This window comes from Coenobita brevimanus, chromosome 102, assembly GCF_032717465.1.
Source record: "Coenobita brevimanus isolate Jiangsu-jjx chromosome 102, ASM3271746v2, whole genome shotgun sequence".
NCBI lineage: Eukaryota > Metazoa > Arthropoda > Malacostraca > Decapoda > Coenobitidae > Coenobita > Coenobita brevimanus.
The window spans coordinates 34465064-34489286 of record NC_137055.1 but is presented as its reverse complement, the minus strand read 5'-3'; the positions used below and the strand labels follow the sequence as shown (position 1 = coordinate 34489286).

General features: G+C 45.0%; 1 protein-coding gene across 1 annotated transcript in view; it reads left to right on the top strand.

The window, feature by feature from the left end:
- Window positions 1-24223, top strand: part of LOC145415478 (lachesin-like) — a 158553-nt gene that overhangs the window by 109090 nt on the left and 25240 nt on the right. The window contains exon 2 of the mRNA XM_080284753.1: window positions 8764-8891. Within this exon, the coding sequence (XP_080140879.1) occupies window positions 8764-8891 (128 nt within the window). The remainder of the gene's footprint in view (window positions 1-8763; window positions 8892-24223) is intronic.

Here is a 24223-nt window from a genome sequence, read left to right as displayed (position 1 = left end):
ATAGATGTTTAGTGCAGTTTATATCGATGTTTAGTGCAGTTTATATCGAAGTTTCGTGCAGTTTATACCGATGTTCAGGGCAGTTTATATCAATGTTTAGAAATGGGCGATGGTAATATGAAGCAATTAACAAAAGACTATGAGAAAAAGAAAAATGTTGGCAGAGAAGAGACGGGATTTTTGCACAACACTGTACAGTTAATTCTATTTTCATGCTGCCACAGACGATTTTCTTCAATTTGAGAGAGAGAGAGAGAGAGAGAGAGAGAGAGAGAGAGAGATCCAATTTCTCTGTGCTTTTCGATACAAACTTCCACCTTCCCACTACTGATAACCACCCATGCCTTCGATAGCCTTCTCTCTCTCTGTCTCTGTCTCTCTCTCTCTCACTCTCCCCTTGTTGTTCTTTCCGCCTTATCGCTACTGTTGACTACGAGGGGTGGGGGCGGTGTCGGGATAGTGCTCTACTGTTCAACGCACCTGGCTCACCTGTACTCTCTTCACCTTAACTTGGCCTAAAAGTAACATCTCTTGAATGTTGAGTTGTAAGAATAGATCACCATTAGAATATGATGCTAGTCACGAATAAGTGCTATGGGAATGATAGAGCCTGAGAACTGTCGCTACTTTAACCCTATGTGAAATATGTGCAAAAGGATACACACACACACACACACACACACACACACACACACACACACACACACACACACACACACACAAGGACACTGCAATTACATCAAAGCGGCAAAGTATCGAATGTCACTTGAGAACACTTAAAAAGCACTTCAAACTTGGGTATCACACTAAAAGTTTAGTAAATACTGTAAATCTCCAGAACATAATTTTTAGAGGCTGTTTCATAGATCAGGTGGATACAGGGTGGTGAAAAAGTTTGTTTGGAGTAGATGGCACTAATACACCCTGTTTCACACCTCACACTGCTACATTTCACACTGTCCCATCTTAAACTGCCACATCACACCACATTCTAACATGCACTACAACACAATGCCAAACATCACTCTGTTTTACCTTACACTGCCATATCGTACACTTCTGCATCTCACACTACGGCATACTGCTACACTTTACACTGCTACCACACACTGCTGTAATGTACCTCACACTGTCGCACTTCTCAGACCCCTCTACTCTACCACTCCATGTTCTACCACTACATACCGTACTACACACTGCCAAACCTCAACCACATTACACACTTCCGTATCATATGGCCACACTTCACTCTGCCACACCTAACCTTCCTCCGTCCCCCTAACACACACACACACACACACACACACACACACACACACACACACACATACACACACACACAAACCTCGCAGTCCCCCTCCTACTTCCCCTTCTCTAACACGCAACAGAAAATGGAAACTATAAATAGCGCAGAACCAGAAAAAGGACCCTTAACTTAAGTAATTCTCATAATAATACATTTTTACTTTATATTCGTATCACTTTAAAAAAATTATAAGTATGTACCTTGCATCAGTATCCCGTTCCACTTCGTTTTCTATGCCCTCCAAATGTGTGTGTGTGTGTGTGTGTGTGTGTGTACCAATTATCTGTTTGGCCATTCGTTTATTCTACTGTAAGTCTGTCTATCTATCAGCTTCTCTCTGTATCTCTGTGTGTCTATCTGTCTACGTTGTCTGTCTGTCTGTTACCCCTCTATGCCTATTTCAATCTACCACTCCACCCATTCATCTATCCCTCAATTCATCTCTCCATCAACCTATATCTATCCATCTAGCCATCCATCCATGCATTCATCTATCCATCCATTGATCCACCCTCCCCATCCATCCACCCACCGACCCATCCATCCATCATCCATCTATTTACTTATCCAATATCTATCTATCCACCCATCTATCTATCTCTCTATCGATCTTCCTCCCTGTCCATCTGTTCCTTTTTTCCCCTCCCGTGATGGGGTATTTGGCGTGAGTCTTATTGCAAAATATCGACAATGTATTGGAAATTTCCTTCTTTGACTCCAGACACTCTCAGATACTCGCAGGGGTCAAAGGGGGGATTGGAGAGGGAGGGAAGAGAGGGGAAACTGGAGAGGGAGGAGACTGGAGTGGGAGGGGAGAGGGGGACTGGAGAAGTGGGGAGAGGAGGACTGGAGAAGTGGGGAGAAGGGACACTAGAGAGGGAAGGGAGAGGGGGGGTGATTGAAGAGGAGGGGAGTGAGGGAAAATTGGAGATGGAGAGAAGTGACGAGGGATTGGGAAGGGGGATCAGGGGAAAGGAGTGGGGATTAGAAGGATAGTGAGTGCGGTGGAGAAGGGAGGGGAGGGGATGGGGTGAGGGAAGGAAGGAGGGAGTGAGTGAAGGGAATGAGGAGGAGAGAAAATGGGGAGAGAATGAGTGGAAAAAGATAGGTGGGGAGGGGACAAGGGGAGCGAGAGGAAGTGGATAGGAGAGGGTGTGGGAGATGGTATGGGTGAGAGGAGTACGAAGGAGTTTAGAGGAGTACAAAGGACTGGGAAAAGGAGTGAGGGGGATAGAGAGAGGGGAGGAAGGAAGACAGAAAGGGAGAGGAAAAAGAAGATGGAGGTAAGGAAGAATTATGTGAGGAGGAGAAGGAAGAAGGGGGAAGGAGGATGGAAGAAGGGGTAGAGAAATTTTAAAAAACTGTGAGAGAGAGAGAGAGAGAGAGAGAGAGAGAGAGAGAGAGAGAGAGAGAGAGAGAGAGAGAGAGAGAGAGATCCACCTGACCTACACACTAAAAGGTCACACTCACGCTGCTTCACACATAATATAAACACAATTATTAACTATTACTCCTAACTAAAGATCGTAACTGATAACCGTAACTAATAATCGTATGACAGCACTGATAACGATAACCCCTTCACTACGGTACCTAAAGATGCAACATTTGAGCGTCACATTAGCCCGATAATATTTCACTACACTGATACGGTACCGCTGACACATACACCATACTGTCCTTCAGTGTAATGGAAGTAAGCCGCATCATTCTCCATGTGACAAAATAGTAGATATTACCAACAGCGTCAGCCCCTCGCCTGCTTTGTCCTGCAGGAAGTCACGCATCCACCCACCCACCCACAAAGTCCACCCATTCACTCTCCCACAAAATCCACCCAGTCACAAAGATCACCCACCCACACAGTCCACCCACCCACTCACCTTACCCATCCTGCGCACCCATCCACCTACCACACCCACGCGGCCACCCCACCCCGCCCGGCATTGAGAATCGTTCCGGGTAACACAAAAAGCTGTGATCAGTGTTAACCAAAATGGGTGGAAAAGATGAGGGCCAGGCATATGAAGTGAACATGTTTTAGCAGAATAACAGGTCAAGGGTCAAGGTCATAGGGCAAAGTCAAAGTTCAACCCGTGCGTCCTTGATAAAACTAAATAACTAAAAAACGACTAAAACAGTTTGGATCTTGCTCGAACTTGCTGGATGTGTCGAGGATAGTCCAAGAGGCTGACCTACTGTTTCTGAGAACAATACGCCCAAGGTCAATGTCACACGGCAAGGTCAGCTTAAACAGTTTTTATCTGATGTAGACTAAACTTTGTGGAAGAGTTCACGGTAATACAGAGATTGGATGATGAGAACAATCAAAGTTCTAGGTCTCAAGGAAATGTCAAAGGTCAAGGTCAACTCAAACAGCTCTAGTCTGATCTGAACCAAAAATAATTGGGCGAAATGTTAAGGATTAAGGAAGAATGAAGTAATTAGATTTTGCGAGCAATCTGCCGAAGGTCCAGGTTACAATCAAGTATTCGGTCCTTAGATCAGTTGGTGTGCACGGGTGTTGTACTGTACACTCTGCGTGCCCATTCTTGTTCATAATTGTATACACACACACACACACACACACACACACACACACATATATATATATATATATATATATATATATATATATGTACCGTATATACGGTACAGTATACAGTATACTTCTGTAATAGCACGGTCTGTCATGTCATACCATCCCGCTTCCTCCCCTCTCATTCTCCATTTTTGTGCTACCTAACACACACACACACACACACACACACACACACACACACACACAGGTCTCTTTAAAGCAGACAGACTCTGTACAGGTCGGATGGTGTGGTTTTCTTTAACTGCCTTTCAAAACAGTCTCTCCTCGAGGCAGATGCTAAAGTTGGCACACACACACACACACACACACACACACACACACACACACACACACACACACACACACACACACTTAAGAAAAACAACAAGATGCACCAAAACCACAAATATAGATCAATTGCATTATAAATCAAAAATACTTTCTGTCCAAGTTCTTATATGAGAGGAACACAATTCATGGCTTCAGCTCAAGACCCATCCCACCTTAGTAACTTCAGGCTGCACCACTCCCATCCACTGTGAAACAAGAAAGAGATCAGCAGCCTAACACTTTACGGAATGTCCCAGCAACATCCCCCTCCGTCACCCAGCACTACAATTCCCAAACACATACAGTAGCTAACACAACCATTCACTTTAACCAAACAGCATCCTTCAAGAACCGCCACCAGACATACAACCCTCAGAAACTTCCTTACCGAGAGAGACACGAGTTCACCCAGCCAGACTGGGACGCTGCCACCACCCTTCCCTACTGCAACACCAACACCAAATACAACTCACAAACAGTCCACTTTATCCACACAACAATGCAACATCCACACCACGTCACTCTTATCATGTGCACCACACTACAATGCAACACCCACACAACATCACTCTTACCATGTACACCACACTACAATGCGGCCCTCCACACCACGTCACTCTTACCATGTGCACCACACCACAGTACCGTACAATGCAACCGCCACACCACATCACTCTTACCACGTGCACCACAGAGACGGTCCTTAAATACAGTATATCTTCATCATCATCACCAGGACCCCCTTTCCCACCCTAGGGCAGGGTGAGGAGTAGCAATGTCCAGACAGCCCAAATTTGCCCACTCCAATGGGCCAAGCATCCATTCACTCATCATTCAAGACCCCAGAATCCTGGCTCTATCTGATACGGTATGCCAAAACCATTCACCACGTTCTGTACCTTCACATTAATGTATCCGATAGTCAATCCGGAAGCTGTCATGTTAAAAAGGAGTGCCAAATCTCTGATCATGCACTTCTCCTCACAATATTCATCCAGCCAGCTCGATCTCTTGTCAGTTCCATAGCCTCACCAACTTCCAAACCTCTCTTGCTCACACTCTTATCCACCATCTCTCCACCTTCTCCTTGGCATACCTCGCCTCCTCCCTCCTTCAAATTCGCTCAGATATACCTTTTTCACCTCTCTATTGTTATCCATTCTCTCCACATGACCGTACCATCTCAGTACACTCTCTTCGTTTCCGGTGTCCACACACTTCCTCACTCCACATCTTTCAAGAATCACATTATTTCGTATCCTATCCACTCTCTGTATTCCACATACAATCCTCAGCAGTCCCATCTCTACTGCTCTCACTCTTTACTTACCACACCTATTCTCACATCCATATGTTAAAGTTGGCACTAACACTCCCTCATGTAAGCCTCGTGCAGATGCAACACTCAAGCCTCTGTTTCTTATCAAGGCCCTCATTGCACCAGCTACTTTCCTTCTTTGTGTCACTCTACTTTCAACTTCTTTTGCACATTTTCCTCTCTTTTCTATCACTGTACCCAGGTATTTGAACTCTTTCACCAATTCCAGTCTCTTTCCATTCACTGTAACATCGCAGTAAGAGTCACCTCTCTCAATGACCATCATTTTACTCTTATCTACATTTACTCTCAAGGCACGACGCTCACAGACATCAGCAAACTCTACACTACACTACCAAGTTCTTGTCGGGTATTTGCAAGTAGTACTGCATCATCAGTATACAACATATCTGAGATATTCCATCCATTACCATTCATTACCAACGCCATCCCCCTCATCATTACTCGTGTTTTTACTTCTCTCATCACCCCATCAGTATATATATATATATATATATATATATATATATATATATATATATATATATATATATATATATATTGAACAACCATAGGGACATCAAACAACCATTCGCTTAGATGCTCAGGTACTCTTAGACATGCTTCACTACCATCATAAAACACTCTTGACGGCAGCTAGCAGCTTACTATCTACACCGTACTTGCGCAAAACCTTCCACAATCCCTCTGTCTACTTTGTCGTATTTTTTTTCCAGATCCATGAAAGCCATAAACACCTTATAGTCCTTCTCACAAGCCCTGTCCACTGTCTCACTGTATATATTTGACCCACACATCCTCTGCCACTCCTAAAGCCACCCTGTTCATCGCTCACTAGGACGTCTGAGATCTTTTACTTTTTCTATAATAATTCTTCCATAATAATAATAATAATAATAATTATAATAATATTAATAATAATAATAATAACTCACCCTTGAAGTGTGTAAGACGCGAGTATTAGGCGTCCATTCATTTGTTTACATCAGGACGGAGAGAATCCCAGCTTCCCCTAAGCTTCACTGCGGAGAGATGGAGCTCACTAAATATTCCGAAGCAGATAGTCGAATAATGTTCACGTTGATGTTTTGTGCACTTGCCAGTGTCACTGGCAAAGGATACTAAGTATAAGGAAACAGGGGAGTAAACGGTACTCCACACAAAAACCTAAACAAACAGCAGTAACTGGTGACGAAACCTCTCATGCGTCCAGTCCATGGTGCACCGCTGGCGCTGGTTAGGCTATACGCAAATGTTGTACTGCACATCTTTGTTTTTCCATTCCTTCCCCCTGCTCGAATATCGGTTAATATATGTATTTTTCCTTCTTTTTCCAGACAAAATTATCTTATGAAGACCATCGGGTACACAAACCATATTCTATGACGAGTGAAAATAAAGTACCGCTGTTGAGTTAGGCTATCCCACAGTTTGCAGGGTACGTAAATAATGCAGATTTACCTATGGCCCATGTTTTAAGAGCTAGAGTCCACAGAGGTTTCATGGTTAAATATTTAGCTAACTGCGACCGAATTCACGAGATCAATTAGCTACAGCATTTAATTAGGCGCTACAAATCACGTAATGAGAAGCTTTTTATTTCTGTGTGATACCTGCCGTTGTTTCCCGTACCCACTTCACAAGGAAATACTCATATAACCTTATTCCCATCCAAGAATCTAAAAGGGCAGAGATCTATCTATCCATTAATCTACCTATAGCCAGACGTTAATTAAGGGGTGGCCGTTGGTCTTTGAGTTAAAGGTCAATATGAAAAACAATCACAATATGACGTCGAAGTGGTGCAGCTTTTATGTTATCGTACGTCTGGCACCTGACACACTGGCAACACTGCTTTCGTCAGAATGGTTCGCTCCAGCATCATATTTCCTCATGTATAATGTTTTAGTTTTCACCATATATCTAATGATAAAATAATCCGTCCATAATACAGACTTCGTTCACAATTTGGGGGCTAAAAAAAAAAAAAAAAAAAAAAAGTACTTTCCAGGACAGTACAAGATTCACTTCAGTCTGATGACTTCGCAGCATCAAAATGTCATGACCATTTCTTTCAGATTACAAGTCTTTGGAACTTATAGGGGTTAAATTATAAGCTCCATTAACCCCTCTGTATTAGGGGGCCTTCCTGAACTGAATAAAATCGTCTGCAGGTAGATAAGTTAAAATTAAGACTTCCACTTCGCTTTACTGCGATGGCGCCTTCTTAAAATTTTATTCGTGTATCTCCAGACGATTTTACTCTTTAACTATCTACTCTTGGAAATGGAGGAGACAGAGTATTAATGAACCTGTCCGCTACGTGGGTGTTGTAAGCTGAATAAAATCGTCTAGTAACAAGACGAATAAACTGAAAAAAAAGACTACGTCGTACTGAAAGAATTAGGGTTGTTATTCTTACGAAACGAGTCATTTTTACGAAACGAGTCATTTTTTAACGAGTTCTATCTCGTCAAAATTATCTGAACCAGTCCACTCGACTCACTGAACCACTGGTGTCTCGAAGCGGTTCCAATTTTTCGAAGCACGTCATTTGACAGAACCTCCCCCGACGAGACCTAGGTAAGACGTAACACTGAGGTTCTTCTTACCCCTTCCTCCTTCCTCTTCTCTCCCTCCCTCCTCCAGTCTCTCTCTCCTCTCCCTCCTTTCTCTCTTCGCTCCCCTCTCTCCTCTCACCTGTCCCTCACTCTTTTATGCCCCTTTCTTCCCTTCAATCCTCTTTCGTCTCTCTCCCCTTCTTTTCCTGGCCCTCTTTTCTCTCCTTCAACCCCTCCCTCTCCTTCTCTCATTCACCCCCTCCCTCTTCTTCTCTCCTTCACTCCCTCCCTCTTCTTCTCCTCTTCTCCAACCTCCCTCCCTCTTTTTCTCTCTCCTCCTCTACTCAGCCCAGGAGTTTAGACTAGATAGAAGACAACACGAAACGAGAAGTAATATATTTCCTACACACCTAACTTCCCTCTTCCCTCTCCACAAACCTTACCTCTCTCTCTCTCTCTCTCTCTCTCTCTCACACACACACACACACACACACACACACACACACACACACACACACACACACACTTTCCGCATCTCTCTTGCTAATACTGACACAATCATCATCATTATCACCACCATCACCACCACCATCATTAATCTTACCACTCTCCTCATAACTAACCCCTTCTCTCTCAACCCTTTCAGCCCGAGTGAACGAGGTTGAAGTCAGCGGAGACGAGCCAGACTTCGGAGGGGTAATAGAGAACGTGACTGTAGCGCTGGGGAGAGAGGCCGTTCTTACCTGCCTAGTAGAGAACCTGGGCCAGTACAAGGTGGGTCATAGGAGCCAATGAAGGTTGATATAATGTTAGTCTATCTTGTATGTCTGCCTGCCTGTCTGTCGTTCTGTCTTTCTCTCCGTCTGCTTTTTACATTGTGCTTCTCCCCATTTTCCTGTAGTGCTTGGACGTCCTTACCTTCCCTTGTCGAAAACCTGGGGCGCTGCAGTACTAGGTGTGACATTAGTTAGATTTATATGTGACATCATTAGTTAGATTTATGTGACATCATTAGTTATCTTTATGTGACATCATTATTAACACTTACCTGACATCAGTGGCAATATTTATCCAGTATCCCTGCTTGTCGTACGAGGCGACTAAAAGGGTTGGTGGTGGGTTAGTGCCCCACCCCATAAAAAGAACTAACTAAAAAAGCAAATAAAGCGCCTCGGACCCGGACGGACCATACGTTGACGACTAAGGAACGGACAAAGGACATTCTGAGAGTAGGAACGTGGAATGTGAGAGGAGTGAATGATGAAGTGAAAGAGAGAGAGATTGTCCAGGTGCTTGAGGATGCAAAAGTGGATATATGTGGATTGACTGAAACTAAATGGGAAGGTGAAAGGATGAGAGAATGGGAATACGGTGTAGGTATATGTGCGGGAGTCAGTGAGAATGAGAGGGCAAGAGAGGGAGTATGTCTGATGATAAGCAAGAAGTGGAAGGAGAATATAAGAGAGTATGGAACAGTGGGTGCAAGGATTGTATGGGTGAGGATGGAAGTAGGTATACAAGCATGGGCGATTGTATGTGTGTATGCTCCAACAGAGGATCGAGTGGCAAGAGTGAAAGATGAGTTTTGGGCGAGAGTAGAAGCATGTATGGACAAGTTTGAGAGGAGCGAGAGAGTGCTGTTGATTGGAGACATGAATGGCAAAGTCGGGAATGTACGAGTGGATGGAGTGGTTGGTCAGTGGGGTGTGCCAGCGGAAGTAGATGGGAATGGTAGTGCTTTGGTGGACATCTGTGCTGGTAAGGGGTTGGCAATAGCCAACACCTACTTTCGTCATAAGATGATCCACCGGTATACATGGAGAGTAATGAGGAGGATGGATGGTGAACTTGTTGAACGAAAGGCAATGATAGACTACGTGTGTGTGGATGAGCGAATGAGAAGACAAGTGTTGGATGCAAGGGTGTGGAGAGGGTGGGGGAATGGAGTCTCGGACCATCACTTAGTGATGGCCAAGGTAGAGCTGCAAAGAAAGTGGTTGAGGAGGCGAAGGGGAAGACAGGAGGAAGCAGCTCCTGTGAGAAGAGTGGAGAAATTGCAAGATAGTGAGAAGAGGACAGAGTATAAGAGCATAGTGGAAGAAAGATTGGGAAGGTATGAGCTAGAGCAGATGGAAGGGTGGAAGACGTATGTAAGATATTCACGGAAGAGATAAGCGCAGCGTGTGAGGCGGTTTGTGGAGTGAGGAGGAGATGCAAGGGTGTGCAAGGGACAGCATGGTGGAATGATGAGGTGAAATGAGCTGTGGAACAAAAGAAGAAGGCATATGGTGAATGGTTGGCGAGTAGAGGTAGGGGAGAAGATGAGAGAGAGAAGAGAGAGGTATATGTGAGCAGGAGAAGGGACGTTAAGAGACTGGTGAAGGAGAGTAAGAAGAAAGTGGATGAAGAGTTTGGGAGGGATCTGAGTGTGAAATGGAGGGAGAGTAAGAAATTGTTTTGGAAGGAGGTAAAGAAAGTAAGGCAGTGTGAAAGGGGAAATAGTAGGGGAGTGAAAGATAGGAATAACAGATTGTTGGTGGAGAAGAGAGAGAAATTGAGGAGATGGAAGGAGCACTTTGAGGATTTGTTGAATGTAGAGAGTGAGAGCAGTATGAGTATAAGTGGTTGGGGAATGGCTGGGAGAAGAAGAGATGAGAGGAGGGAGGAAGAGATCAGTAGGTCGGAAGTGGTGGAAGCGATGAAGAAGATTAAGCTGGGAAAGGCCCCAGGAATTGATGGAGTGTGTGGTGAAATGCTTAGGTATGGGGGTGAGATTGTTGTGGAGTGGATATGGAAGTTGTGTAGATTGGCTTGGGAAGAGAGAAGGGTTCCAGAGGACTGGAAATCAGGTATAATTGTTCCTCTGTACAAAGGAAAAGGGGAGAGAGAAGTATGTGGTAACCATAGGGGTATTTGCCTTCTTAGTGTGACTGGTAAAATATATGGTAGAATACTCATTGATAGGGTTAGGCATATGACAGAGGAGCTAGTTGGAGAAGAACAAGGGGGATTTAGGAAGGGAAAAGGGTGTGTAGATCAGATATTTGTTCTAAGATGTTTAGTGGAGAAGTATCTAGAGAAGGGAAGGAAAGTGTACGCTGCCTTCATGGACTTGGAGAAAGCTTATGACAGAATAGATAGGAAAGGTATGTGGAAGGTACTAAGAATATATGGAGTGGAGGGGAAATTGTTGAGTGCTGTGAAGTATGAACGAGGGAGCTAGGGCTACGGTGCGAGTGGATGGTGAGTTGAGTGAGTTCTTTGATCTCAATGTGGGACTGAAACAGGGGTGTGTAATGTCTCCATGGCTGTTTAATATATATATGGATGGGGTCGTAAAGGAGGTACAAGGTAGGGCAGTGGATGTGGGGGTGGCCCTAATGAATGAGGGTGAGATTTGGAAGCTTCCGGTGTTGCTGTTTGCTGATGATACAGTATTGTTGAGTGAAGATGAATGGGAGTTGCAAGGTTTGGTGAATGAATTTGGGACAGTGTGTAGGAGGAGGAAGCTGAAAGTTAATGTAAACAAAAGTAAAGTTATGGTGTTTGAGAGGAATGAAGTCACAGAGTGTGCAGTGAGGTTGGATGGTGAGGATATGGAGAATGTGAGTGCATTCAAGTACTTGGGTAGTGTGATGAGTAAGGATGGAACTTTGGGGGATGAAGTACGTGAAAGGGTACAGCAGGGAAGGAAGGTTGTTGGCACACTGAAAGCAGTGATGAGAAATAGGGAGGTGAGTATGGAAGTTAAGAAGTCACTGCATGATGGTATTGTGATCCCTACCCTGACGTATGGAAGCGAGGCGTGGACCTTGCAAGAGGGGAACAAGTCAAGAGTGAGAGCAGTGGAAATGAGTTACTTGAGAGGAGCATGTGGAGTGACATGGAGGGACAGGTTGACGAATGAAGAAGTGAAGGAACGTTGTGGGGTAGATGTGGATGTGGTTGAAAAGATTAGGAGAAATACACTGAGGTGGTTTGGACATGTGGAGAGGATGGAGAATGAAAGACTGACTAAGAGGGTGTATGTAGGTGAGGTGGAGGGAGGGAGAGGGAGGGGTAGACCGAGGATGAGGTGGAGGGATGGAGTTGAGAGGTATATGAGGGAGGGGGGGGTGAGTTGGGGGGAGGGGAGTCAAATGGTGGGTGACAGAGTGACTTGGAGGCGTTTTGTCTGCGGCCACCCTTTGCGGGATTAGGGCGACGGGCTATAGATAGATAGATAGATAGACTTCACTAGTAAGACTGGTTCGTGACATCACCGGGAAAGATTTATTCGTGAACAGGAGAGATTAATATAACATCAGTTTGAGTGAGACAATTGTTTTATCTTACTTCCCATGACATCAACTAAAATAATGACTTCCTGACATCATTTGAGCAGCTTAACCCCCTCACTAATTTTTCTTACTCTTGTCTTCAGCTTGCTTGGGTTTTCTTATTTCTTCTTTATTTTTTCTTGCTCTCATATTCTTGTCTTTAATTTTCCTTATTCTTCTTTGCTTTTTCTTTAATTTCCTTTCTTTTATCTGCTTTTTCTTGATTATTTTTTCCTCCCTTTCTCATCCTCTTGTCTAATTATCCTTACTTCTTCTTTTTCTTGAATTTGCCTTATTTTTTCCTTTATTTTTCTTGACTCTTACTTTTCTTGCTTTTTTCTTGACTTTCTTACTTTACTCGTTTTTTTCTTGATTGCTTTACTATTTCTTGCTCTTTCTTTGATTTTCTTACTCTTGCTTGCTTTTTCCTTTATTTTCCTTACTTTTTCTTGCCTTTCTCCTTCATTGTCTTACTTTTTCTTGCTTTTTCCTTGACTGTCTCACTCTTTATTGCATTTTTTATTTTCTTACTTCTTCTTGCTTATGTCTTGAGTTTCCTTACTTTTCTTGCTTTTTCTTGATTATTTTTTCTTGCTTTTTTCTTGATTACTTTTTCTTGCTTTTTTTCTTGAATTTCCCTACTTTTTCTTGTTTTTTCTTGATTGCATTGCTTTTTCTTGCTTTTTTTTTCTCGAGTCCCCTTACTTTTCCTTGCTCTTTCCTTGATTACCTTACTTATCTTGCTTTTTTCTTGAGTACCTTAACTTTTCTTGCCTTTTTCTTCAGTACCTTAAACTTTTCTTGCTTTTTTCTTTATTTTCTTACTTTTTCGTACTTCTACCTTGCTTACGGATGGATTCCATTGACATTTGTAAGCGAGAAGAAACGAATGGTGAGAAGGACTTTGTAACTTTGGTGTCAGAGAAAGAGAGAGAGAGAGAGAGAGAGAGAGAGAGAGAGAGAGAGAGCAAAAGTGGAAGAAGAAAGAAAGGAAAGAAGAAGGAAATGAAAGCAAGGGCAGAGAGGAAGAAGAACAGGAAAAAAGAAGAAGAGGGTAGGAAGTAGAGGAAGAGGAAGAAGAAGAAGAAGAAGGAGGAGGAGGAGGAGGAGGAGGAAGACGAGGAGGAGGAGCAAGAAGAGGAGGAGGAGGGTAAGAAGTGGTGACATTAGCAGTGAAGGTTCATAATGTCAAGTCTTAGTTGTTGGCTCAGGTTAATTATTCCGAGGAGGAGATTGGCTCACTAGAAGAAGACAAAATAGATTCTCCTCCTCCAGCCATTGATAGAAAAAGGAGGAGGAGGAGGAGGAAGAAGAAGAAGAAGAAGAGGATAATGATGATGATGATGATGTTGATGATGAAGAGGAAGAAGAAAAAAAAGCTACAGAATGGGAGAGTGAGAATATTGTGTGTGTGTGTGTGTGTGTGTGTGTGTGTGTAAATAAAGGACCCATCTACCCCCCTTGCCCTTTGGAAAGATAAGGGCATCGAGCCTAACGTGGATCTGAAAGGACTGGCTGGGGGGGTAATAACCTAATCTGACCTTATCCAACCTCGCTAAATTTGACCTATGAAAAATTAATCCAAGGCTGATATGCTGCAAAATTTATCCCTTAAAAAATAAATCAAATTAAAAAGAAAAGACAAATTCAAGGTTCGTTCATTTCGAGATGCCTGGACACATTGCATTTAAAAGACAGGAGGTCATAGGCAGAGGGAAATGCAGACTGAGGAAGACATTTCTGAGTTAACCAGTAGTCGATGTGAAAGACTGAAAGTAAAGTTAATTCTTGTATTGAAGGGTTGGACAGACGAGGGTCGAGAGTGTGGGGAGACGGGTGCTGCGTGTCTGCCGTACTGGGGGAGAGAGAGAGAGAGAGAGACAGAGAGACAGAGACAGAGAGAGAGAGAGAGAATGAACAAAAACTCTTGACGTTAGCAGGAGCAGAATTAACTCTTTGATCGCGGATGTGACCTTTATATTCTAGCTAACGTTGAGGTGGGGTGAGGGGAGGGGAGATGAGATGAGGTGAGGTGAGGTGAGTTGAGGTGAGGTGAGGTGGGGTGAGGTGAGGTGAGGTGGGCTGAGATGAGATAACGTGAGGTGGGGTGAGGTGGGGTGAGGTGGGGTGGGGTGAGATGAGGTGGGGTGGGGTGGGGTGAGGTGAGATGGGGTGAGGTGGGGTGAGGTGAGGGTGGGTTAAGGAGCAACACGCCAGGTGATGTGTCAACAAGGGCTCTGTGAACCACTAGGGACCTCCCATCAAACATGCAGCCTCTCCCCTCTCCCCTCCCCTCTCTCCCCTCTCTCTTCTTTTCCCCTCATTCGTATCTTGTTCATCTCTTCTCCCCTCCCACCTCTTCTCCCTTCTCCTTCCTTCCCCTTACAACCCTTCTTTTCACCCCTCTCCCTCCTCTTCCCTCCACCCTTCCCCCTGATTCTTTCCTCTCCCCTCTGTCTCATATCCATTTCTTCTCCCCTCACCCCTCTCCTCCCTTCACCCCCCATTCCCTCCCCTCTCCATTTTTCTCCCTCCACACGAAAGGAAAGGCATGAAATAAAAGAAAGGGAGAGAGGATGGGAGAGAGAGAGGATAGGCTAGTAACTTTCCCTTTTCCCTTCATGCTAGAGTGAGAGGGAGGTGAATAGCAATTGACGTCTCTCTCTCTCTCTCTCTCTCTCTCTCTCTCTCTCTCTCTTGTCCTATATAAAGTCTGCAGTTTATGCCTCTCCTACACCAAGCAGAGCAGGAGAGGGAGGATGAGAGAGAGACCCCCCTTTATATGCCCCCCAAGACCCCTCCCTCACTCCCCCTCCCCCTTTCCTTCCCCCCTCCCATATCTCTCTCTCACATCTCACTTCCCTCCATACTTCGTTGTATTTTAGCCCTCTCACTACACCTCTTATTCTTTCTCTCTCTCTCTCTCTCTCTCTCTCTCTCTCTCTCTCTCTCTCTCTCTCTCTCTCTCTCTCTCATCTTTTCTCTTCCTTTCATCCTTTCTCTCCCTCTATTCACCACTCCCTTCTATTTTTCCTCTCTGCTCTCTCCCCTCTCACCCTTCACATCTTTCTCTCCACCCCACTCATCTTTTCATTCCCTCTTCCCTCTCTTTTCTCACCCCTCCCATCTCTCCTCCTCTCTCCAACCCTCCCATCTATTCTCCCTCTCCCCATCCCTCCCCTCTCACCCCCACTATCCCACTCCTCTGCGCCCAGCCTCTCCAATCTTTTCCTCTGGCTCCACCCACCTCATCTTTCCACTCCCTCTTCCCTCTCTTTTCTCACCCCTCCCATCTCTCCTCCTCTCCCCAACCATCCCATCTATTCTCCCTCTCTCCACCCCTCCCCTCTCACTCCCACTATCCCACTCCTCTGCGCCCACCATCACTCTCTATCACGGCGGACGCAAGATGGCCTCTCCCTGCCATCATAGACTGTCCTTAGGGGAGACGCAGGAGTGGGAAAGCCTGCTCTCCGGTTCGGCTGCCCCACACTGGAAGAGGCGTTAGTTATGGCCCCTTGTTCGTTCAGGGCTTTAAGGCTTTAGTGTATCTTAGGCTGACTTTGATCTAACCTATCCAAGCCTAGAGTAACTTAACCTTACTTCACCTGATATATCCCCATCAAACCTAACCTTCCTTAACCAAGCCTAACTGAATTGAATCGAACCTAACCCCCTCCTGACCTAACTAAACCTAACCCAGCCTAACCTAACCTAACCTAACCCAACCTAATCTAACCCAACCCAACCTAACTTAATCTAACCTAACCTAACTTAATCTGCGTTCGGTAGAGGCGGCTTGTTTTATATTTACCATTACCTCGCGTCCCATTAGTCTGGTAGCTTGTCCCTGATTTTGTGACCCCATTAGTCTAGGTTAAGTTAGGTCACAGGTTAATGCTACTATTTTTTTTTTATTTATTTTTTTTTTGTGTGGCTCTGGACCCTATTTCATCCCAGTCTAGGGCAGGAAAAGAGGTATGAATGATGATGATGATGATGATGATGATGATGACGATGATGATGATGATGATGGAGGTGATGATGATGGTGATTCCATTATTCCAATATCTCCCTTCATAAATCTGCTTCCCATTTTTAATCTCTCCTATTATAGAGAGTTTCTGACCTTTACAGGGTTTAGTTGGAGAGGCAGGGGGATGAGGGTGAGGGTGAGGGTGTGAGGGAGAGAGTGGGTCGGTGGTGACGGTGCGAGAGAGAGAGTGGGATGATGGTGAGGGTGAGGGTGTGAGGGAGAGTTGGGTGATGGTCAGGGTGTGAGGGAGAGAGTGGGATGGTGGTGAGGGTGAGGGTGTGGGTAGAGACGACTAGCGAGGGTGAGGGAGAAGTGTGAAGGATGAGAGGTGTGTTAGGGATGAACGATGGGATTAGGAGATGATGGATGGGGAGAAGTAGGGTCGAGAGAGATGGAGAGGGCTAGGGAGTGGGACAAAGGGTGGGAGAGGGAGAGTAGGGTGTAAGGGTGAGTGGGGTGAAGGTGAGGGGGAGGACGAGAATAGGCCTGGAGAGCTGTAGTGGGTGGGGTGAAGGATAAGGAAGTGTGTGGGGTGGGTGGGGGAGTGAGGGAGTGTGGGTGAGGGGTGTATTAGAGTGGGGTGAGGTGAGAAAGATTCTGAGCGAGAGACAGTGGAGGAGGGTAAGTCAGAAAGAAAAAAGAAGTGAGATATTGTGAGTTAGAAACAGTGAGAAAGTGAGAAAATTTTAACATTCCTCTTGCCTCCTTATTAGCAAAAATCCATCTGTCTGTTTCCTTACTCCGCTTCCTGTGAGGGGCGGGCTTCACAATAGGACTTCCAGAAATCAGTGAATGGTGAGAGAGAGAGAGAGAGAGAGAGAGAGAGAGAGAGAGAGAGAGAGAGAGAGAGAGAGAGAGAGAGGGAGAGAGAGAGGTACCTTTAAAAGCACCACAAAACCCAGGTACTTGTCATCTAGTGTTATTTAATCCTGGCTCCTAGAATTGCTTTGTTTTCACCTGACGGCACTGGCCCACTCCCTCAATTTAAATATAAAGCTGTGGTTGCATGAAATTCGCGGAGCCATAGTTATGAGGCAGGTTTAGGTCTCCTTGGTTACCAGTCAGATCAGTCTTGAGCGTTAAACAATTACAATACCATCTTGTCTTCAGTCAAATAGTTCCCAGGATCTCAAGCTTTTAGGCGGTCAAAGAGGCAGAGACATGAGAGAGAAAACTTTATTGGAGGAACAGAGGGCAGTGGAGGACAACAGGAAGCAACAGAAGACAACAGGAAGTAACAGAAACGATCGGGAACCAGCATTAGACAGCAGGTGATAAAAGGAAACATCATACACCAACGGAAACCCAAGAACAGAAGCCAAAAAATCAAACAGAAACGAACAGACACTAACAGGAACCAACAGAAACGAACAGACACTAACAGGAACCAACAGAAACGAACAGACACTAACAGGAACCAACAGAAACGAACAGACACTAACAAGAACCAACAGAGGGCAACAGCAGCAACAGAGAGAGACAAGACACAAGACATTCCACTTCTTGAGGCTAGAAGCACAGACAGCGATCAAGGGGAAGGAAGATGTTGAATCAATAGTTGGACAAGGCACCCTGGTTCTGGGGTGAGGGTGAGGGTGAGGGTGAGGGTGAGGTTGGGGGTGGGGATGGGAGAGAGGGAGGGTGGAGGTGAGGGAGGGAGGGGGTGAGGGTGAGGGGGGGTGAGAGTGAGGGTGTGGGGTGTGGGATGGGTGAGAAAGAGCGTCAGGGAGGGTATGTGGGGGATGAGGGAGGATGGTGAGAGAGAGAGAGAGAGAGAGAGAGAGAGAGAGAGAGAGAGAGAGAGAGAGACCATGGGAAGAGCCTACGGAACAAGAGGAGTAAAACCACATTCAAGTACTACATCTAAGCTTTAATCACAACATGTATATTTACACTACCAAACACTTAAACCAGAGTAAGATAGATAGATAGATAGAATTTATTTTTATATTTATTTTTTACTTTGTCCCATTAATTCCCATACGATTTGACCTATCCCTAGAGCACAATACTATACCCTTTTTACGCTAACTTGGCCCAAAATTGCCATCTCTCCATCGTGAATGTTGCGGTGTAATTATAGGAGACGGAATTGTACTGAGCAGGTGGAGGGAATGACCTAGATCAGACACACACACACACACACACACACACACACACACACACACACACACACACACACACACACACACACACACACACATGAAAATCAGCAAACCAGACACATCTTACGAAATAAACCGACTAGAATAAGGAAGAAAGCTCACTGGAGATTAAGGAGAGGCAAGAAAATGACGAGAGTAGAGATCACAACGTTTACTAGCATTTCTATCGTGTTCTCGTTTCTCAGCCACTAAGAAAACCAAGAAAATTTACAGACGAGGCGCATATCTTAGGAGAGAAACGAAGCAGAATTAGGAAGAACGCGCACTGGAGGTTAAGTAGAGACAAGCGAACGGAAATAGAAAAATATCAGCTCTGAACCAACGACAAAGGGCGTGAGAACCAGAACATGTTGTGGTTCTTCCTGAAATACGAATAGGATATATAGGGCACGACATTTAGCTCCTATACTCCCTTTATATCAAGGTCACAGAAGGGAAAGAGAAGGAGGAGGAGGAAGAGGTGATGGTGATGTGCTAGTGGGTTTGTTGTTGTTGTTGTTGTCTAGCTTCTACAGTCTCGTTAAATCCAGGTCACAGAAGGAAGAATGGAGGAGGAGAAAGGCTGCGTTATGTTGATGTGATAGGGATGATTTTTATGTTTTTGTTTTCGGGTTAGTTCTCACTGGCATATTCTCTCTCTCTCTCTCTCTCTCTCTCTCTCTCTCTCTCTCTCTCTCTCTCTCTCTCTCTCACATCCACAACACCATCCCTCATTCAGCTTTCCCCATTCATTATCTCTCAGTCTCTCCACATTTACACATCAATATCTCTCTCTCTCACGTCTCTCTTTACTAATTCTCCTCTGTCTCTTCTATCTCCTCCGTTGATCTCAAACAAGTTGTATTTTACGCTCTCCTAGTCTCTTCCTGCACTTATGTTAATTCTCCGTCCTCCTCTCATCTCTCTCTCTCTCTCTCTCTCTCTCTCTCTAGCTCTTATGATGTGACTTTGTGTACTGGAGAGAGAAAATGAGAGAAAGTGAGCGAGTTAGAATGAGAGAGAGGGGGACGTGATGATTGTGGAAAAGTTAGTGTGTGGTTGAACGCACTAATTTATCTTATACCTGATGCATGTCTTTTAGTGAGTGTGTGTGTGTGTGTGTGTGTGTGTGTGTGTGTGTGTGTGTGTGTGTGTGTGTGTGTGTGTGTGTGTGTGTGTGTGTGTGTGTGTGTGGAGGCTAGGTGATGTCCCAATGCATTAATAAAATCCAAATCAAAACCAGCATATGAAAAAAAAAAAAAAATGAAAGAGAGTTAAGGTGAGAACAGAGAATGATTTTAGGAGTCTCAGCATCATCTCCTTACCGATTTATTCTGTACAGGAGGTCCATGAATAACTCTCCACTAGAAACTCACCTGTCCTGCATCATTTATTTCCTACTCCCACTGCCACACCCACGCCCACACCAGCATACTGAGCCATCCCCAAGACACAAGAAGCGCTATTTACGGACTACCTATGTTTTCATGCTTGCTACTACCAGACGATGTTATTCAGCTTGGGTAGCCTAGTAGGGAAGGGGCTAATGAAGGATATTTACTAGCCTACCTACTTACCTGCCTACCTACCTGCCCACCTACCTACCTACCTACTTACTTACCCACCTGCCTACCAATGTATCTATCTAACTTTATCTATCTATCTATTTATCTATCTGTCTACCTACTGATCTGTTTACCTACCTACCTACCTACATACCAGCCTACCTACCTGTCTGCCTATCTGCCTACCCGCCTACCTACTTCCTTCTCTCCCTCCCTTCCTACCTACTTACCAACCTCTCTCTCTCTCTCATTCTCTCTCTCTCTCTCTCTCTCTCTCTCTCTCTCTACCTTCTCTTTCTTCATTACCTGCATTTTCCACGTCAACTCTCCCTTTATTCTCTCTCTCATCTCTCTTTCTTTGTGTCCTTGCTCACTCTCTCCCCCTCTCCCTCTCCCCTGTTTATTTCTCTCTCTCTCTCGCCCTTATCTCCTGTTTTATCTGTTTTCCTTTTTCCCCTTTTGTATTTTTCTTATCCTTTCCTTTGTCATTGTTTATGTTGTATTATCTTCATGTTTTTTCCTCTCTCTTTCTCTCTCTCTCTCTCTCTCTCTCTCTCTCTCTCTCTCTCTCTCTCTCTCTCTCTTAATCCACTGCCCGGCTATACAAACGGCCCTCAAACCCCTCCCTATCCCCCGAAAGGAGGATGGTGGACTGCAGGAGGAGGGCAACTTCAGCCTGCAGTCCACTGGGTTCACGCTTCAAATGAACCTTGGGCTTCCACCACCACCATCACCACCACCACCACCACCACCACCACCACCACCACCACTACTACTACTACTACTACTACTACTACTATTACTACTACCACCACCGCTACCACCACCAGTACTACTATATACCACTACCACCACCACTACTACTACTACCACCATCACTACTATTGCCATTACTACCACCCGTCCTCCTCCTCCTTCTCCTCCTCCTCCTCCTCCTACTACTACTACTACTACTACTATTACTACTACTACTACGACAACCCCTTCAGTACGATGCTCCTTGTTTTCTTGTATTCCTTCTATCTCCAGACGATTTTATTCAGCTCAGGAGAGACTATTTAAGTTAGAGGGGTTAGGTAGTCATAATTAACCCCTCCATTACCTGAGAGATAGATTAAAAGAGAGACAGACAGACAGACAGGTAGATAGATATAGTCTCATTAACAGGTGTAGCCTTCATTAACAGCTGTAGCCTTCATGAACAGGTGTAGTCTTCATTAACAGGTGTAGCCTTCATTAGCAGGTGTAGCCTTCATGAACAGGTGTAGTCTTCATTAACAGGTGTAGCCTCATTAACAGGTGTAGCCTTCATTAACAGGTGTAGCCTTCATTAACAGGTGTAGCCTTCATTAGCAGGTGTGGCCCCATTAACAGGTGTAGTCTTCATTAACAGGTGTAGCCTTCATTAGCAGGTGTGGCCCCATTAACAGGTGTAGTCTTCATTAACAGGTGTAGCCTTCATTAGCAGGTGTGGCCTTCATTAACGGGTGTAGCCTCATTAACGGGTGTAGCCTCCATTAACAGGTGTAGCCTTCATTAACAGGTGTAGCCTTCATTAACAGGTGTAGCCTTCATTAACAGGTGTAGCCTTCATTAACAGGTGTAGCCTTCATTAACAGGTGTAGCCTTCATTAACAGGTGTAGCCTTCATTAACCTCTTCATTACTAGGGTTGATAGAGAGAAAGACAGATAAGTGGTGAGGCAGAGTGACGAAGAGGTAGATAGATAGAAAGATACATAAATAGACTGAGAGATAGACAGATAGACAGACACAGAGACAGACTGATAAACATATATGGATAGATAGATAGATAGACCGAAAGATAGATACACAGAATAAGACACAGGTAAACTATAAAGAGGTAGACAGAAAGACAGACGGAGACACAGAAACAGACAAATAGATAGACAGATAGACAGAAACAGACAGACAGACAGATAGACAGACAGACAGACAGACAGACAGACAGAAACCGCGCGTGTATTTACAGACCAAACACTGACCCAAGACAACTGCCTCACCTCAGTAACTCCCCCTACACCAACATGGGGAGAGGCAGGGGTGAGGCAGGGATGAGGCAGTGGTGAGGCAGGGGTTAGGTATATGGGGGTGAGGCAGGGGTGAGGCAGGGGGGTGAAGCAGGGGTGAGGCAGGTGGACAGGTTAATTAGGGCAGGTAGACTGAGGGAGTAACAGACAGGTGAGTAGATGTGTATTTAATTATAGTGGAGGGTAGATGGACAGGTAGGCAAGGTAGGTAGATGGGTGGATTGATGGATAGATACATAGACAATAGATAGACAGATAGATAGATACATACATACATAAAGAAAAATAAATGACTGAATGAATGAAGAAAAATGAAAAAAAAAGAAAATACTAGAAGAAAATAACAACGCACACACACACACACACACACACACACACACACACACACACACACACACACACACACACACACACACACACACACACACACACACACACACACACACACTAGATCAGGCAGTTCAAGGCCACCTCACTGCATGCTTTTCAAACTTGTTCACAGGTTAATTAGGAAGGCTTTACCTGCATCTGAAATCACTCACCATATGTCTTCAGGTAACTGCGTCTCCTTGGTTACTAGTGGCCTTAACTACTGCCCCCTAGAGAGTTAATCGCCTTGGATAAGATGATGGATTAAGCCCCCGATTAAAATACCACGATTAATAGATAAATAAATAGATAGGTAGATTGAGTGATAGATAGACAGATAGACGAATAGACAGATAACACTTTTCTTTCCTCTTCTCGCCTCTCCCTCTCATTCGCATCACTCTCCCTCTTTCTCTCCTCCACTCTGTCTTCCTCTTCTCACCTCTTCTCTCCTCACCTCTTCCTCTCATTGGCATTCTCCTCTCCTCTCTCCTCTCTCTCACCTCTCTCTCCTGTTCCCATAATCCTCTCTTCCCTTCTTCCCTCTCCCTCTCATTCGTGTCATCCTCTCTCTCTCTCTCTCTCTCTCTCTCTCTCTCTCTCTCTCTCTCTTTCTCATTCGCGTCACCCTCTCCTCCACTTCTCTCCTTATCCCTTTAATCCTCTCTTTACCGCACTCCTCTCTCATTACTCTCTCTCTTATCCCTCTCCTTCTTCTCCGTCTCTCACCCCTCTACTTCCCTAATATTTGTCTTGTCATCTCTCTCTCTCTCTCTCTCTCTCTCTCTCTCTCTCTCAGTTTCTCTTTCGTTCTATCTGTCTATCTGTCTCCCTCATTGTGTCTTTCTACGATTCTGTCTATCTTTTAATCTGCCCCCCCTTCTCTCTCTCTCTCTCTCTCTCTCACACACACACACACACACACACACACACACACACACACACACACACACACACACACACACACACACACACACACACACACACACACACACACACACACACACACACACACACACACACACACACACACACACCTCCCCTGGCGTGTACGTGGTGGTGCCAGCCAATGTTTAAGCCATTCAACTTGCACACTGCCAAGGCCTCCAGCTATGTTATGAATGTTTAGTTGCAGTGCAGTTGCAGGGGAACTATGTGTTTGATGTTCACCTTGCTCACCTCACCTCACCTCACCTCATCTCACTTCACCTCTCCTCACCCCACTTCACTTCACCACACTTCACCTCACCTCAACCCACTCATCTCACCTAACCTCATCTCACCTTACTTCACCTCACCTCACCTCACCTCAGTTCAGTACAGTTTACCTCACCTCACCTCATCTCACCTCATCTTACCTCACCTCACCTCACCTCACTTCATCTCACCTCACCTCACCCTACCTCACCTCATCTCACCTCACCTCATCTCATCTCATCTCACCTCACCTCACCTCACTTCATCTCACCTCACCTCACCTCATCTCATCTCAACTCACCTGACCCTACCTCACCTCACCTCATCTCATCTCATCTCACCTCACTTCACCTCATCTCACCTCACCTCACCTCACCTCACCCTACCTCACCTCACCTCACCTCATCTCATTTCATCTCACCTCAC